Consider the following 17,450-nt stretch of genomic DNA (forward strand, 5'->3'; position numbering starts at 1 on the left):
GAGTGAGTGAGTGAGTAAGAGTGAGAAAGAGTGAGTGAGTGAGTGAGGGTGAGTGAGAGAGTGAGAGAATGAGAAAGAGTGAGTGAGAAAGTGAGTGAGGATGAGTGAGAGGGAGCAAACATGAGTGAGAGAGAGTGAGGGAGAGAATAGAGCACTATTCAGAAAAAGGAATTGTGATGAGTGTAAATTTCTCAAAAGTAATACTGTATTTTGCAAGCAAATGTTTGAATTTGCTTCTTAAGGGCTGGGACCCGGGAACTAGGCTTATTTCAACATATGGAGGTTTTACGGTACTGTGGACTTCAAGACTCTGCTTTCTTGAGGCAGAATGACTACATTTCCCTAAGGCTCACTCTGTCCCCAGGGCACCGGAGGTAGTGCACAGAAAGGCACATTTCGCTCAGGGGCTCAGGGATAAGGCCCCTGGAAAAGGAATCAAGACCACCTACTCACTGAGCACAGCTAATGGCATGTCATGTGGAAACAATTACCCATCATCACCAGGCTGGATTGGCTTCGTGTCTAGAGGCAAGTTTCTTTTTTTTGATAACTAGTTCCACAAGTCAAACAGCTCCAATTATTAATAAAAGAATCTTATTAAAGGCATTTTTCCCGATTCCCTAGTAGCTACAACAAAAACCCTAATCCAAGCACCATTAAAATGAAATTGAAAGAATTATTTTCCAATAAAGTTGACATCCCAAGCCAGTATATCTGACAATTTACTGACAGATTTTCTGGCAAATTTACATTTTGTTTTATTTCGGCTGTAATTGTAATTTACCTTTATTTGTAATAACAAAATGACTTTCTCTCCCAGGCTGCTAAACCTATCACTTAATAAATTCTTTAGCACCTGGGTTCTCATTAAAGCCATAAGGGAAATTTTACATGGCTGGCCAAGTGAAGACAACCCAGCATCACATATTGTCACTGTGCTCACATCTGAAAACTTCTGGACACTTGAGGTCGTGATCACCTATTCCCCCAGAGTGGTTTAGCCTTCAGTGAGCTGTGCAGTGGCCTCCGCTCTCCCGACACCAGTTAATCCACAGAGCTGTCTAGCATGTCACATGAACCGTGAATCACGACATCTGCAGAAACAGCGCGGCCCCACACGCTCGACTCCGGGCAGACAGAAGCACAGTGAGCCCTGCCCCCACATCACGCCTCTTCCCACAGAAGGGCTTATAACTCATTTTTAAGATAATCCAAGGGCCTGACAGAAGGCTTTAATAAAGATGAAAAAGAAAAAGAAAAATTTTCAAAAACAAATTGGTTGTCTTTCAACCAGACACCTTTCTAGAAAGTTTTTCCCCCCCTTTCCCCTCTCCTCTCCCCCAAAGACACTTTCTTTCCTCAAACAGCTAGTGAGACTGTCTTCATCTAAACAATCTGGAATTTCTAAAGAATGCTGGGTCTGCATAGTTAATACAGTCACATTTCTCTCCCCACTCTTTGGTCTATCCCAGTATAATAAAATCCTTTGCACCTGCAAAAGCTCCACAGACTGCCGACTGCCAAGAATCCACCACGTGATCTTGCCTCCAGGACCAGAGCGCCTGGGTTTGAGGAGAAAAAAAAAAAAGACAAGTTATTAAATGTATTGAATTTATCGGAACCTCCTGTGGGTTAGCTCTGGGGATGGGAACTTAAGTGAGAAGCTATTTGGGGGACATGCTTCAGTGATGACATAAGTGATTTTCCCAAGGACTTGACTGCATTCTAATGAAGTTAAATATGGGTGACAGCTACAATGGTGTGCGAAGGACACCATTTTCAAGAAATATCTATGACACACACAGTCACATCTGAGTCTGTGCATACAGATAGAAATAAGTAATCTATAGCTGTCAATCAGTGCAACACCCTAAGTATTTCTTAGATAACCCTGAACCAGCAGATACCACAATATACAAATCAGATCAGAATAGTGTGGCAAAATTGTACTCCAGATCTTTAAAAAAACATGTTTTACATATCTGAAGGATAAGCTTTTGTTACTTAAGTATCAATTTAAACATTTCTCAAACCCTTTTATACTTTCCATGTGTTAGGTTTAGGATTATACAAACACCTATGTCAAGTTTCTCCCTGGGCAACGTGGGCATGACAGAGACATGGTGCCTTGCTCACTGAGCCCACCAGGAGTTAATGATCTACTAGGAGCTAGGACCTAGTCACGTAACATGGGAAATAATATCACCACCTAATCTCTTTATGCAGATTGGAGCCCACAATTCCCATAGCAGCCTGAGGTGCTGGCTCCAGTGATTAGCTACATTTTATTCAGGCTATCGGACAGCCCGGGGCCCTGGTGTCAGGGCAGGTTCCACGTTGGGCTGCAGCTACCAGCTGCTCTACGGGAGAAGTGAGGCTTTCTGGAGCCCTGGTGGTACAGTGGTTACACACTGGACTGTGATCCACAAGGTCGGCAGTTTGAAACCACCAGTCCGCTCCACAGGAGAAAGATGGGGCTCTCTACTCCTGTAAAGAGTTACCGTTTTGGAAACACACAGGGACAGTTCCACCCTGTCCTATCGGTTGCTATGAGCTGATATCGACCCAATGGCGGTGAGTTTGGCTTCTTTGACAGCAGAGCCTGCACTATTTATTTTTCTTATTAGTTGGGATTCCATACATATTCCATATTTCACTTACGTCAAACAGAATTGAACAATTACTACCACAATATTTCCAAACCTTCTTTTTCTACATGGCCTTCTTGACACCGTCTCCCTTTGACAACCTACCACCATCATGCACCTTCCTCCCCTCCTGAGTCTGCTTGCCTATCATTTCCTCAGTCCCTATCATTCCTCAGTCCTGGGTTTCACAGACCAGGAAAGCATCTAACACAGCTTCAAGAGCGCGGCCTCCAATGACAAACACCTCTGAGATGCGCTCTAATATGAACAAGCAAAACAATACAAACCAAAAATACAGAGCATTTTGGAAACCAGATCAGGTCCAGCCTGCATCATAGGGGGATCTATTGACAAAGTTTCAACTGTGCAAGTCAGAGCCATGTTTAGGTTACCATTCCAATTTCTGCACAGGCTATCCAGGGACACTGGTGACTGGCCTCCATGCTCCTGTCTACTTGTTCCATTTCCATTAGTCTAGTTTCCTTACGCCCCTACACTCTCATCTTTGTGTTAAAGTAATTGTTGATCATTTGGTTTCCTACAAGGAGCCAAATAACTTATAAGTGATACTCTTTTTTTTTAAAGTCAATTTGTAACATAGCTACAAGGGGGCTAGTATGGGTTCAAAGATGCACTCTTTAAAAAGTAGCAAGTATTAAGGAATGACTGATATACAATATGCTATGTTTATCTAAAGCACACAATGTGGTAAGTATTGATAAACCCAAAACATAGAAATAACACTCCCCATGAAACCACTGTTTTAATTAAGGTCATGAAAACGTTCATCACTTGCAAAAGTTTGTGTCTTTGTGCCCCTTTCTATCCTCCTTCTCAGCCCTCTTCTTTTCCCCATCTCCATCTGTAAGCAATCACTAATCTTTCTGTTACTAGAGATGAGAGTACAATATTTAGAATTTCATACATGCAAATAGGAATTGGTTTATTTTTTAATATAGCTTCTTTCATTCAGGATAAAATTGTTTTTCCAACTGGTGAGCAATATTCCATTTTAGGGATGTACATACCACAACTTGTTTATTATTCAAATGTTGATAAATATCTGAGTTGTTCCTAATTTGGAGCTATTACAAATTAAGTTATTATGAACATTTATATAGAAAGCTTTTATGCTGACACATGCTTTCATTTATCTTGACTGATTATTAGGGGTCTCAAACAGTTGGTGGAAAAATGGAATTGAGAGATAATAGAATTTTCCAGCAAACTTTTGAAGCCCCTTCATATCCAGGATGAAATAAATGAATCACAAGATAGGTATATGTTTAACCTTTTTCAGCAATTGCCAACCCGTTTTCCCAAATGATACTATATTATATTCCCACCAGCACCAGTATCAGAATTACATTTTCTCCCATTATTTTTACATTTTAACTCTTCTAAGAGGTATGCAGTGTTCTCTAAATGTGGGTTTGAATCGAGCACCCTGATGGCCAACAAGGTTGAATTGTTTGTGTCATGTACTTATTGGCCATCCACATATCTTGCTTGGTATCTGTTCAGATATTTTGCACATTTTTATTGCTTTTTTAAACTGCTGAGTGGAGAGTCCTTTATACATTCTGGAAACCATTTACAAATATTTTCTCTTAATCTTTGGCTGGGAGAAAGATGGGGCTTTCAGATCTTGTCAATAGTTACTGTTGGAAACCAATAGGGCAGTTCTACTATAAGGTTGCTATGAGTCAGCAACGGACCCTCGTGAGTGAGTGAATCTGCTGTTGGTGTGGCTTTTCATTCTCTTAAAGAACAGAAAATTTTAATTGTTTTTCTATGGGTGCTTTTGATATTATGTAGAAGAAATCTTTGCCTACACCAAGGGCACAGGGATTTTTCTCCTGCTTTTGTCTAGAAATACAACCATTTAGGCTTTACATTTAGGTCTATCAACAATTTTGAGTTATTTCTCTATGTATGATGCAAATTATGAACATGTTATATTTGTGTCTCTGCGTGTGCTAATTCTATACTTTTTGGGTACTGTGGCTTTACAATAAGTCTTGAAATCAGGTAGTGCTATTTTTCCAACTCTTCTTTTATAAAACTGGCTTGCATATTCCAGGTTCTTTGCATTTCCATATGAATTTTAGAATCAGCTTATCAATTTCTATACCAAACCTCATTTAGGCAGAGCAGAAATCTCAACAATAGTATGTTTTCCAACCCACAAATCTGACTTCTCTCCTCACCTCAGTCCTCTCATTCTGTCAGGAGCCCCTCGCAGTACGTGCCATACAGATCGTGCAGCTGGTTTTCAGATTTACTCCTAAGCCTTCCGTATTTTTTAAAAACATTTTATTAGGGGCTCATACAACTGTTATCGCAATCCATAAAAACCTACTCTCTCCAATCAAGGTGCCCCGTTCACCTTTTCTTTGTCTTGTCTCACCGTGCTGGCAGCTCGGATCTCTACCACAACTCGTAATGGCAACAGATAGTACAGCACAGACCTCTTGAATGTATTAGCTGAAATGGCTAGTGATAAACTAATTAGAGTAAAATGGCAAATTTAAGTTTCTTTTTAAGGATAACAGCACAACCAAAGCATTAAACACAAGGCTCCTAGCAAGCTGCACTGCGGGAGAGAATGTGGCCGTCCGCTTCTGTCCAGACTGTCCGTTCCAGCCTGTCCTGCGGGGCTGCTGTGAGTCGGCATCAGCTCAGTGGCACTAGGCTCAGTTTTGTGTCTACGGTGCCACAGCTGCCAAAGAAAACAGCACAGTCTGTCCTTGTTCCCTCTGCTGGACAGCTTCCCAATGAAGAATCACATCTGGAGGCTGAGAGATGGAGACGAAACTACACAAATCAATCAAAGCCCTTGTCACCCTGTTTATTTAGTTAATTCTAACCAACTTTTTAAAAATAGATACCTAACCCCATGAAGTACAAAACAAATGATCTAAGTAATATGAGTCTGAGGACTGGCAATATTCCCTTCCTTCCAAACTAAAGAAATTGAGTACCTGAAACTGCATTTATAACATTTACTGGAGTAAGAATGCAGTTATCAAATGAATTTTTGTGACCTCAAGAGGGTGAACAAGGATAAGCTAAAAATAAGTTTTATTACTAATGGCCTTCAAAAGATAGCTATTGTGTTGGGCAAGTGTTCTCTAGAGAAACAAACCAGGATACTTATGATTTTATACATATATAAGTATAAGAGGGTAGGTTTATACAGCGAGAAGGAATATAACAGCTAATTAGTCCACACAGCGGTACAGAGGGTTCAGTTCAACTCACTTCTGTGGAACAGCTAATATCCTGGAAGTTCTTCAACTCACATGGGTTGCCCAAGGTCAAGGAAGCAGATGGAGTCTGCCCATAGGGAGCAGACAGCCGGGTGGGTCAGCAATAGCAGTAGCTCGGGTGCTTAGTGAAGCAGACCCCCCACGCCCCTCAGTGATCTCAAACTCAAGCGATGCTCTTCTTTATCTCGGTAGCCCTCCAATCAAGCTGCAACCAGATTAAACTCTGCCCACCTGTTCCTATTGGCCAAGTTGGCAAAATAAACCTAACCATCACAGTTATAGTAGTTGATATATTTTCTGTTAATACTCTAATTTAGTGTTTCCCTAAGTGGGTGATACTGCCCCCTGGGGGGTGGCACTGGAATGATCCAGGATGGCTGCAAAAGCAGATTAGCTACACTTTATCCTGGACGATGAACTACAGTACAAAGGGTTTTAATTGCCAGGCAGACACAGAGCAGCTTTTCTTCTGAGAGGGGGAAGTAGGCCAAATACAAAGAACATGTGCTCTGATGTTTGCAAATATATCTGTGTGCTGTTGTAGAAAGCATAATATTCACAGAGCTCTGAGAAGCATTGGAGACAACCCAAAAAGCAAAGTACAATAGAACTCCATTTCCTTGCAGTGTTATAGAATAAGGCCCTTAATGTGCGCCTATTTTCCAGATGCTCTTTTGATGGCAGCACACTGTGTTTCCTCACGATAATGTCAGTTTTAACATCGCTACCTACTTCATTGACTATTAGAAAAGATGAGTTTAAATCAGATTCTGATGATGACTGGGGGACATACCTATGGACAATTTCAAGAGCCTCAAAGGGAGGATGCTAAATGTATAAGCAATAACAAAGAATGAATAATAACTAGATACAAACTACACACCAGATAGGAGGAAATCAAAGGCACTTCATTACTCATAAATTACTTGCAACATGCCAGGCACTGTAGAGTCATGGAGGTAAACAGACCAGCAGGGCAGAAGAGACTTGGTTATAAACGGGTGAGGGAATAGGTGGGAAAGACTTCAGAGGTGCCAGGAGAGAGAGAGAGAGACAGAGACTGACTGCTGGGAAGACGCAGATGGCTGAAGAGAGTTTACAATAGACTCTCCATAAAATGGTTATTTTTCCACCATCGCCTGGCTTGAGTAATTTAAAAGCACACAGAGAAATCCTCTTAAAACAGATAGCACCCATGAGGAAAATAAAAATATTTACATTTCTATGTATTAAGAACTTGTATTAAGTACAATTTCTAAGTACTATGTTCTAAGGAGCCCTGGTGGCATAATATGTCATGTGTGAGGGGCTGTGACTTATTTAATGTGGCTCTTCTAGCCAAAGTCCTTAATTCCCACCAAATGACCTTCCCCTACCTGGGTCTGGTATGAAGGTAGTGTAAGATATTGATAGGAGTTCTCCTGTGAGTAATTGCAAAGAGGATTCCCTGGAGTGCCATCCTACTGTGCATAAAATGAGCCCTCTGAGAAGCTGGAAGTGGGATTTCATTACCAGCAAGCATCAGGAGTTAAGCATGTCCCCTGAACCTGAGATCCCTGCACAGCAAACCTCCTAGATCCATAAGAGAGCTATACCATCAGAGTAGCAGTGGAACCAGGAGCCACCAGAGCATGAGACAGAGTGATGGGCTTCTCAACCCACTGAGCAAGTAAAGCTGAGGGCTTTTGTGCAGGAGGCCACCTTGCAGAGTAGGGCGCCTCTGGGCACTAAATTGGGGAAGTTGGACTTGCTGACCACAGATGTGAAGCTGAGTGCCTTTAGGCAGAAATTTACTAAATTGGGGAGCCTCTGCCCACTTAATTCTAAGTTTACTGATCCACAAAGCTTAGGCTGAATACCTTTCTGGTTGAGGCTTATAAAAGATTGGTATGCCTTTTGGGCATTTATTAGCAGACTTGACAGAATTCTGTAGCATGTCCTATTAATCAACTCAACACTGAACATTTCTCATTGGCATTACAACTTCTTGATTTCCTTAATAAACCCTTTAATCATGAATTTTGTCTGTGAGTTCTGTATGGCCATTGCAATGGATATTAGAACCTAGGGAGGTAGAGAACACTAATTAAGACAACAAAGATGCGCTGGGCTGCTAACTCAAAGTCATCCAGTTCAAAACCACCAGCTTGCTCTGCAGGAAACAGATGAGGCTTTCTGCTCCCATAAAGATTTGTAGGCTCAGAAACCCGCAGAGCAGTGCTAACCAGTCCTATATGGTCACTATGAATCAACTGGATGGCAGTGAGACACCATACCACTTTACCCACAGTAACCACTTCAATCCTCAGTAGTCTTATGAGATAGGTACCATTTTTAATCGACATTTTATAAACAAGGAGTTTAGACCAAGAGATGTGAAGTTCGGAGCAGAAGTGCAATTTGGGTAAGTCAATATGGTGCATCAACGAGTTTGCTCTTACATTTCCCTTTCCAGAAAGCTTGCATCATTTAAGGCAAATGCTTGATTTTACCCTCTTCAATATAGTTTAAACACTTGAATCAAATTTGTTTGGAAATGACAGCTGCTTGACAGCACTGGTATCTATGAGACACTGTACTTCTGCACAACAGACAGCAGTGTCCACTAGGCTTACGTCAAAAATCCAAATGAATGAACAAATGACGTCGATGTCCACTTCTGAAATGAGCTTGTTCATTTTTAAAACTGAAGAAGTGTCTACATGAAAATATAACATTAAGACCAGTCTAAAAAGTAGTGTGCTGTTAACAAACGATTCATTTAAAGAAAGAAGCAAAGCAGCCGCACCACCTGTGGCCTACAGACACATTCTGAAATGGCACATCTGCTGGAGTCTGTAGAGCAGCTAACGGGCAATGGCTGCACAGGCAGGAAAGGTCACTCTGAAAGGGTAAGCAGTAATGTTAATGGTATTTAACTAATTTAAGGCAGGACAGAAAAACAGAATAAAACACAGCATAGGTGTAGTGGTTATATGTCGGGCAGCAATCCACAAGGTTGGCAGTTCAAAACCATCAGCCGCTCTGCGGCAGAAAGGGACTTTCTACTCCCCTAAAAAATTATTGTGTTGGAAACTCACAGGGGGCAGTTCTACCCTGTCCTATAGGGTATCTATGGGTCGGCATAACTCAGCTGTGAGGGTTTTTTTGGTGGTGGGGGGGCAGTGAAGCCAATCATATAATTGATTACAGCTGACAACATCTCTACGGCCATTGAGTGAATTCTGACCCCCAACATGCCCGCAGGACCCAGGGGAACTGCACCACAGTCTCCCGCTGTCATTTTCATGGGAGCAGACAGTTTCCTTTCCTTCACAGAGCAGCTGGTGTGTTCACCCAATTAACCGTGCTTTAACTGCTGTGCCACCAGATTACCCCCGCTTACATTACTGCATTGACGAGGTAGCAGGTGCAGTGCTAAGGTTTTACCGTCTTCATTTCGGAAAGGGTGTGTTACTGCTCACACATACAGGAAGAGGGCAGGTCTGAGGTCACACAGATAGTGGGTGGGAAGCTGAGGCTGGTTTGCTTGGTTCCCCAAAATCAGGAGCCTTGCACTCAAATAAAGTGGTGCACCAGCAGCTCTGCAAGTTCCACGCTGCCATCTGTCCACTACTAACTACAGAAAAGATTCGGATATAGCAAATTTGTTTCAATAACGTGGACATGTAATAGTAGTGGAGCATTTATCTCCCCCTCCCACACTCCACTTTGGAGAACCTGTCAGAAAAACTTAGCATTTAAGTTACCAAAGGTTCTCCTGACTATTCTTGTCTAGGCAGATGAAACAACGAGAGGGATCGAAGGGGAGACCCAAACCAAGGCCTTGGTCCTGGAGCCATTTCCATGTCACAGTGGCGTGGAACAGCAGGGTGGAGCTGCCCCTCGGGTTTCTAAGGTTGCAGACCTTTAGTCCCGCAGAGTGGCTGACGGGTTCAAACGACCGACCTTTCCCTTAGCAACCTACCGTTTAGACTCAGTGAATCACCAGGGCTCACTGAAAGGCGGAGGGGCAAAATCAAACCCCCTGCCCTCAAGATGATTTTGACAAACAAGGACCTAACAGGGTAAAACACTATAAATCTCCACGGGAGCAGACCGCTTCTTCTTCCTCCCGAGGGGCTGGAGAGTTTGAATCGCTGCCCTCGTGGTTAGGAGCCCCAAGTAGGAAAGGGAGCTCCCAATTCCAAAAATCAAGGGTTAGTCTCCCAACTCACTTAGGGATTGTGAAGGAAAATACCGGGAAGTGAGAGCAGGAAACACAGGCCACCCTCCTGCTCCTGATGCTTACCCCAATTCAGTATCCGACAGCTTTTCAGTTTTCCTCCAAATGAAAACGAAAGTTTCAGGTGCACCTATGGACATTTCTATATCTTATATTCCTGTGAAATGTCTTCTAATGTAAATATCTTATTCATGTGAAATTTCCAGCTTAAGAAATGTTCTTAATTTCACTTCTGTAGTTTTTCTTAACGCTCTTTAACACAAGCTGATTGGAAATTTAAAAAAATATATTTTTAATAACTTAAATATTTAATTATGAAATCGTTTGACTAATTAAAAAGTTGCAAAAATAGTGAAAGTTTCCCGTATATCCTTCACCGGCTTCTCCCTGAGTTAACATCTTGTGCAACCATAGTTAGATGCTCCAAGGCACCAAATTTAGATGCCTTAATTGAATTTCACAACAATGATTGTTTAAAGGTACACAATGTTTACGTGTCAGATATTTCCCTCAAGTAATGGAATTTCTATTATCCATTAGGATATTATGAAAAATCCTAAACGCTCAGTGTGAGCACGACAAGAACAATGAGGTTCCTCTAATCTTGCTGAGCCCTTCCTGAGGCCTTGCTCAAGGCCTCCCAGAGGAAGAGCAGCATGTGGCAGTCAGCACACTGTTTCCTCCCCGTGCCTGGCGTTATCCCTACTTGTTCTGGCATCCATAGGAGCAAGAGCAAACGACAGGTTCAGCAGTATAAAATGGGTAAGATTCCAATCTGGAACAGGTGGCCAGTGGAGAGTGAAGAGATGGCTCTGCTTTTCACTTCAAAAGATCCACCCGAATATGCACTGCTATCTACTGAATAATACATTGAAAATAAGTGTTTTGGCTCCAGCACATGGACATTTATATAATCTGAAATGTCTCCAGCTATTCTATTCAATTTTGCAAGATTATGGAATGAAGTCACATGATTTGAGGTACAGTGACAGCCATGTGTGCAGAATCATTTATTCAATTGCAGAACAACAAGAAAGGGCCATATTCATTTCTTTCAAGCTTAGACTTGTCCTTGATTTCATCCTCTATCTAGGTCTCACTGCCACTTAATCCACCATCGGAATTGTATAAAACATTATAAAGGAGACGGCGATTTCACGCACAGGCTCTCAAAAGTGACGATGGCAGCCTTTGCACACAGACTAGAAGGGGAACAAGCCATAAAGCAAGGCTGCGCGTGACTTGCTCCAGTCGGAGCCCAGCGGCAGTGGTGCTGCGCTCACTCTGGCCCGCACTGAGTTGGATGAGCTCTCTGTTTGCCTTTTAAAAACCGTTTTATTGGCACTTCATCCACAAAGCATACAACCCAACAGCGATGAACTATCCTTTATGAAGCACTCAAATACTACCTGAACACTTTTCTCTGTGCTTTTTTGTATCTTCCTGTTCAGAAATTCTGATGACATGTTATTCCTCTTGATAGTGTCCCAGATAATTCTTAGGCTTTCTTCACAGTGTTTTTTTGTTTGTTTTTTGTTGTGGTGGTCTTTTCTCTGATTGTTTCTCTAGCATGTTAATATTGGGAGATTTGTCTTCCAGCTCCCTAATTCAGTCTCCCATTGATTCAATTCCAGTCTTTATTACCTTTTTAATGTATTATCTATTTTTGAAGTCTTAATACTAATATGTTTCTGTATGATTTCTAATTCTTCCTTTCTTTTGTCAGTTCTTTTAGTGCTTCTGAATGCTTCTAAAGTTTTATCTGGATTTTCCTTGATTTGCAGCTTCATTTTTCTCTCATTTCTTTGATGGTACCTAAATAGCATTCTTTTGAATTTCTTATCAGGTAGTTCCAATGCCATTTCCTCCTTAGAAAAGGATTTTGGATCTGTATTTTGGTTACTTGTTTGAGTCACTCTGTCTTGTTTTGATGTGAAATGAAATTGCTGTGTTCTCTGAGGCATTGTGATGTTGTATTTGCATTTAATTAACGATTGTATGTCGATGTGATCATAGGCACTCACTACATATTTCCTGGCAAGCGTGAAAGAGAATGTGACTGTCCGTACATTTCTCTGTTCAATATTCTTATGGTGAAGTTTAGGGCAGGTGTGGATGGTGTAGGCTACTATTTTTCAATGATCAGGTTTACAGGATCAGGTAAGGGCCCTCACCCAATAGATGGAGCTGAAGGAGGTACACTTGTGACTGAGATGTTTGGAATGATTGGTTGCTGTCTCCTGCCTTAGGTGGAACAAGGGGGTGAAAAACAGCAAAGAAAAAAATAAAGGAAAAGAAAATACAAGCAGGGAAATGTAGGCAAACAATAGCAACAAAAATAGTATAACTTTTTTGTGCCAGGCACTGATGTGCACTTAGCTATCAGGTCTGTCCCAACGGAATGCTGCTTACAACAGTTCAAGAGGACTGTATTGGCATCAGGTTGCCAATAAGTCACCTGTCTGCCCTCTAGCCACTTTTGTTTAACCTCTTCACCTCATCAGTATCCAATCCACTTTTCCATCCTGAAGTTCAGAGTTTCAGGACTAACATCTGCATCTGTTCCATCTGGTCCCGCCCATCTTTGTTGTGAATGATCTATGTAGCATGTCTACCTAGTCTACCATCTTCCAGAAGTCTCTACACCCTTTTTGGAAGGCACCTTAATGAGACTAAGAGAAATGTCTTACTGAGAGAATTTGACTCTAGCCATCGCTGATTACAGACACGTGTTTGAAAATGTTTTGTTTGGAGTAAACTTGTGCATGTATGAACTGGAATGCGTTTCAAATTACTCTGTGCACTTGTCTGTGTAAACACAATCATATACTATCCTCAGGATTGAGCATCTTTTAAACAGTTGTTAGGTGCCTTCAAGATAGTTCTGACTTACACAGACATTTTCTGAGGATGAGTGTGACACCATTCCTCTTGACTGTTTCATTACTGGCACCGTAAACAATAGGATTATGTAATTCAAAATGGCCCACAGCAGTCCATTATCGCTCACTAATGCCTACCATATCAATATGTATGCATTGCATTTCATGTTTGATGCCGTCCAATGTTCCTAGAATCATACTTCAATCATTTCAAGTTCGAATTATTAATATGTTTGCAGCTGTCTCTTCTCATTTTGAGTCATGCCCCATCCACAGATGAAGGTCTTGAAAGCTTTACTCTATGAATGCCATTCTGGCCAGCTCTACTTTGAAAAGGTAGCTCTTTCTCAGTCATTGTGAGTGCCTTCCAACCATCACTGTGCCTGGCAATTCTCTGCTGCTATCCAGTGGCTAATTCCTCAGAAGCGGACAGCCTACTTATTCTTTGCAGTCTGTTCTTTGTTTGGAAGATCTGCTAAAACCAGTTCACCTTGGATGACCCCTGTTGTTATTTGAAATACCAGAGACACAGCTCCAATATCACAGCAACATGCAAAGCACCATGATATGACAAACTGACAGGAAAGTGGCAGGCTATTTAAATTAGTGTTTTAAAAAAATATTACTAAAAAATATGGTAGAAGATTAAGGAGAACGGCAACCAAGCCATGGTATTTTCAATTGCTTCATATGCATGTGAAAGGTGGACAATTAATAAGGAATGTCAAAGAAAAATTCATGCCTTATATGTATGGTATTCCAAAAATCAAACTCACTGCGCCCTTGAGTGGATACCGACTCATAGCAACCACACAGGACAGGGTAGAACTGCCCTTGTGTGGATCTGAGACTACAACTGTGTACACAGGTAGAAAGCCCCATCTTTCTTCCAATTATGGTGCTGTCAAAGAATATTAAATATATCATGGAAGGCAAGAAGAATGAACAAATCTTAGAAGACAGTGAGAGTATTCCTTAGAAGCAAGGAGGGCAAAACAGGTCGTTTGGACATGATATCCCAGAGGCGTCAGTCTCGAATGAAGGACACTATGCTTGGTAGAGAGTCTGAAAAATAAGACTCTCATCTGGATGGATTGCCACACTGGCTACAACAGTGGGCTCAAACATCGCAATGAGTGTGAAAATGACAGGACTGGGCAGGGTTTGATTCTGTCGTACACAGGAGCACTATCAGTGAAAAACGACTTGACAGCACCCACCAGGAACGTTAACAGAGAATGTGTTGTGGAGTGGTACGCATTTTCACTATTACTAAAAAGCGAATCAACAACAAAAAAACAAGGTATTTACTTGTCAAGTGGGATAAAAACTATTGGCAGTTTACAATTCTATTGTAAATCAAAAGCCCAATTCCTTTACACACTGTAGTATAATTGATAGGGTATTCCACTGCTCTCTGACTTCTAATGAAAAGCTATGATTGGATGTTATAAAAAAATCATTACTATAATTTCATATTGTCATATAACTAGACTGATTTTCTTTTCATTTTGCTTTAAATGTACCTGTGTTTATAGCTCGCATTTTGTCTAGATTACTGAGTTATAACTTTGTAATATGTCCAGCAGTAGAACAACATGAACTGTAGTAGCATTTTTCCCCACACAGTTTTATGGGCACATAATTAAAATATCATACAATCACATCAAGAGTAGTTGTACAATCATCACCAAATCACTTTTAGAACATTTTCTTCATTCTTGTACTCATTATTAGTTCTTCATTTCCCCACAACCTCCCCTGCCATACCCCAAATGAACCACTGATCTAGTTACTGTTTCTATAGATTTACTTATCCTGGATTTTATATACAGAAAAACAGGTGTTTGCAATTTAAGCTCTGCTACCATTCCCTTCTTTAGATTTGGATTACACTATTTACAATCCTTAGATCACTCGGGTGTGCTTCTTTCATGTGAACTTTGTTGACTCCTCAGATGGATGGCTGCTTGTTTGAAAACAAGCCTTTAAGACTCCCAGACACTGTTCTTTCTAGTAGCTGAGCACCATCTAGTTTCTTCAAGTGGCAGCATTCTTAACACACCTCTATTCTGCACTACAAACTGACGCTGAACACTAGGGCAAGATACAAAGCCCAGACATCCTTACAGGACATTTTATAAACTTTCATAATTTGCTTAACTTTTAAAGGGAAAAATATACATGGCTAAAAAAAGCAAACATGGTTTTATATGTTTCTACATACTTCTAAAACAAGCTAATTATAAGTAAAAGTTCATATATATAGTTATACAATTATGTATTAACAATCTGTAATACATAGATACAAACTTCCTTGCTGAAAACCAAGAGGACTTGAAGAACTTAGTGATGAAGGCCAAGGATGATGGTCTTCCATATGAATAGCAGCTCAATCAAAGAAAAGAAGCATCCTCATCATGGGACCAGTAAAGAATGTCATGATAAGTGAAGGAAAGGCTGAAGCAGTCATGGGCTTCATTTTCATTGGATCCATAAGCAATATTCACGGAAGCCGCAGTCAAGAAGTCAAATGTTTTACATTGGGCAATTCTGCTGCAAATTACCTCTTTAAATTGTTTAAAAATAATCAGAGAAGCTTGACTGTATGAAGAAGAACAAAGCACCATGACTAGAGAAAGGTTTATTAACCTTTATTTACCAGTAAACTATATACTATAGGCTATATATCAACCTCGATCATGTAGTTGACACACCTTGCTGCTGAAAGCCTTGAAACACTTCCTGATGAACATTAAAGACAACATATATAGCCTTTAGTATGGATGGCAACTCAAGGGGAAGAAAACCAAAACTGTACCAATACACACCACCATGCTAAACAGAGAAAGGCTGGAAGTTGTTAAAGATTTCATTTTACTAGGGTCCGCAATCAATGCTCTAGAAGCAGCAATCAAGAACTCAATCCAACAACATCCTACATTAGGAAAAGCTGCTTCACAAGATCTCTTTAAAGTGCCAAGAAGCAAGGATGTCACTTTGAGGACTAAAATTCACCTTGCAGGGGCAATGAATTATTTAATGTGGCTCTGCTAGCCGAATTCTCTAACTCCCACCAAATGACCTTCCTCTGCATGGGTGCTTACTGGATATGGTACTTGGATATGGTCTATGGGTACTTAATTCCGGGGGCTGGGTTTATTGACCCAGGGAGCTTTAGCTAAATGCCTTTGGGCTGAAGCTTACAACAGATGGGTATGCACTTTGGGCATTGGTTAGTAGACAGGACCAAACTTTGTAACTTTGTAACCTGTCCTAATAAACAACTCAACCCTGAGCATTTTTCACTGGCATTACAACTTTTTAACTTCACCTAATAAAGTTTTTAATTATCGTATAGACTTGTGTATAAGCTGAGTTTTTCAGCACATTTTTTTTTCTTTTCTAAATCATTCTTATGGGGGCTCATACAACTCTTTTTTTTTTTTTAACATTTTATTAGGGGCTCATACAACTGTTATCGCAATCCATACACACATCAATTGTGTAAAGCGCATTTGTACATCGTTTCTCAAAACATTTTCTCTCCACTTAAACCCCCGACATTAGGTCCTCATTTTTCCCCTCCCTCCCCGCTCCCCCTCATACAACTCTTATCTCAAAGCATGCATCCATCGTGTCAGCACATTGTACTTTTATTGCCCTCACCATTCTCAAAACATTTGCCTTCTACCTGAGCCCTTGGCATCAGCTCCTCATTCCCCCCTCCCTCCCTGCCCCCCTCCCTCGCGAACCCTTGATAATTTATAAATTATTATTATTTTGTCATGTTTTACAGTGGGCACATTTTTAAATGCAGTTTTTGTGGTAAAATTAGGTGCCTCGGCTGATATTTGGGTTGGCTTATACTCGAGTATATATGGTATGAATTTTACCTGTGAGTTCGGGGTAGCCATTACAATGGATATTAGAACCTGGAGATAATTTATAAAACACTAAAGAAGGCAACACATACTGGACCCCCAGCCATGGTATTTTCAATCACCTCATATGCATGTGAATGTTAGACAATGAATAAAGAAGACAAGAATTGAGGTATCTGAATTCTCATGTTGGCAAAGAATTTGCCGGTACTGTGGGCTGTCACAACAAACAAATCTGTCCTGAAAAAATTACAGCCGGAACGCATCCCACTTCCTTTGGACATGCTATCAGGTGAGACCAGTCCCTGGAAAAGAACGGCGTGCTTGGTGAAGCAGAGGGCAATGCAAAGGAGGAGCTCTTCAATGAGACAGGCTGGCAGTCTTCAGCAACAGGCTGAAATGTAACAACCGTGAGGAGGCTCCTAGACAGAGCAGTATGTCATTCCGCTATATAGGGTTTCTGCATCCTAACCAATTTGTCAGCACCTAATAACAGGGATTCTGAGTATTTTTAAACTGCGAACCAGTTATTTTGTACT

At 41.0% G+C, this 17,450-nt stretch overlaps 1 protein-coding gene across 2 annotated transcripts in view; it reads right to left on the reverse strand.

Moving 5' to 3' along the window:
* Nucleotides 1-17,450, reverse strand: part of SLC25A26 (solute carrier family 25 member 26) — a 153,282-nt gene that overhangs the window by 17,830 nt on the left and 118,002 nt on the right. For both annotated transcript variants that reach the window (XM_004702417.2, XM_045289852.1), the window contains exon 7: nt 1,493-1,562. In XM_004702417.2, coding sequence (XP_004702474.1) covers nt 1,493-1,562 — 70 coding nt within the window. The remainder of the gene's footprint in view (nt 1-1,492; nt 1,563-17,450) is intronic.

The sequence above is a fragment of the Echinops telfairi genome, unplaced genomic scaffold (assembly GCF_000313985.2).
Source record: "Echinops telfairi isolate 266 unplaced genomic scaffold, ASM31398v2 ScPeMD7_31;HRSCAF=116, whole genome shotgun sequence".
Taxonomy (NCBI): Eukaryota; Metazoa; Chordata; class Mammalia; order Afrosoricida; family Tenrecidae; genus Echinops; species Echinops telfairi.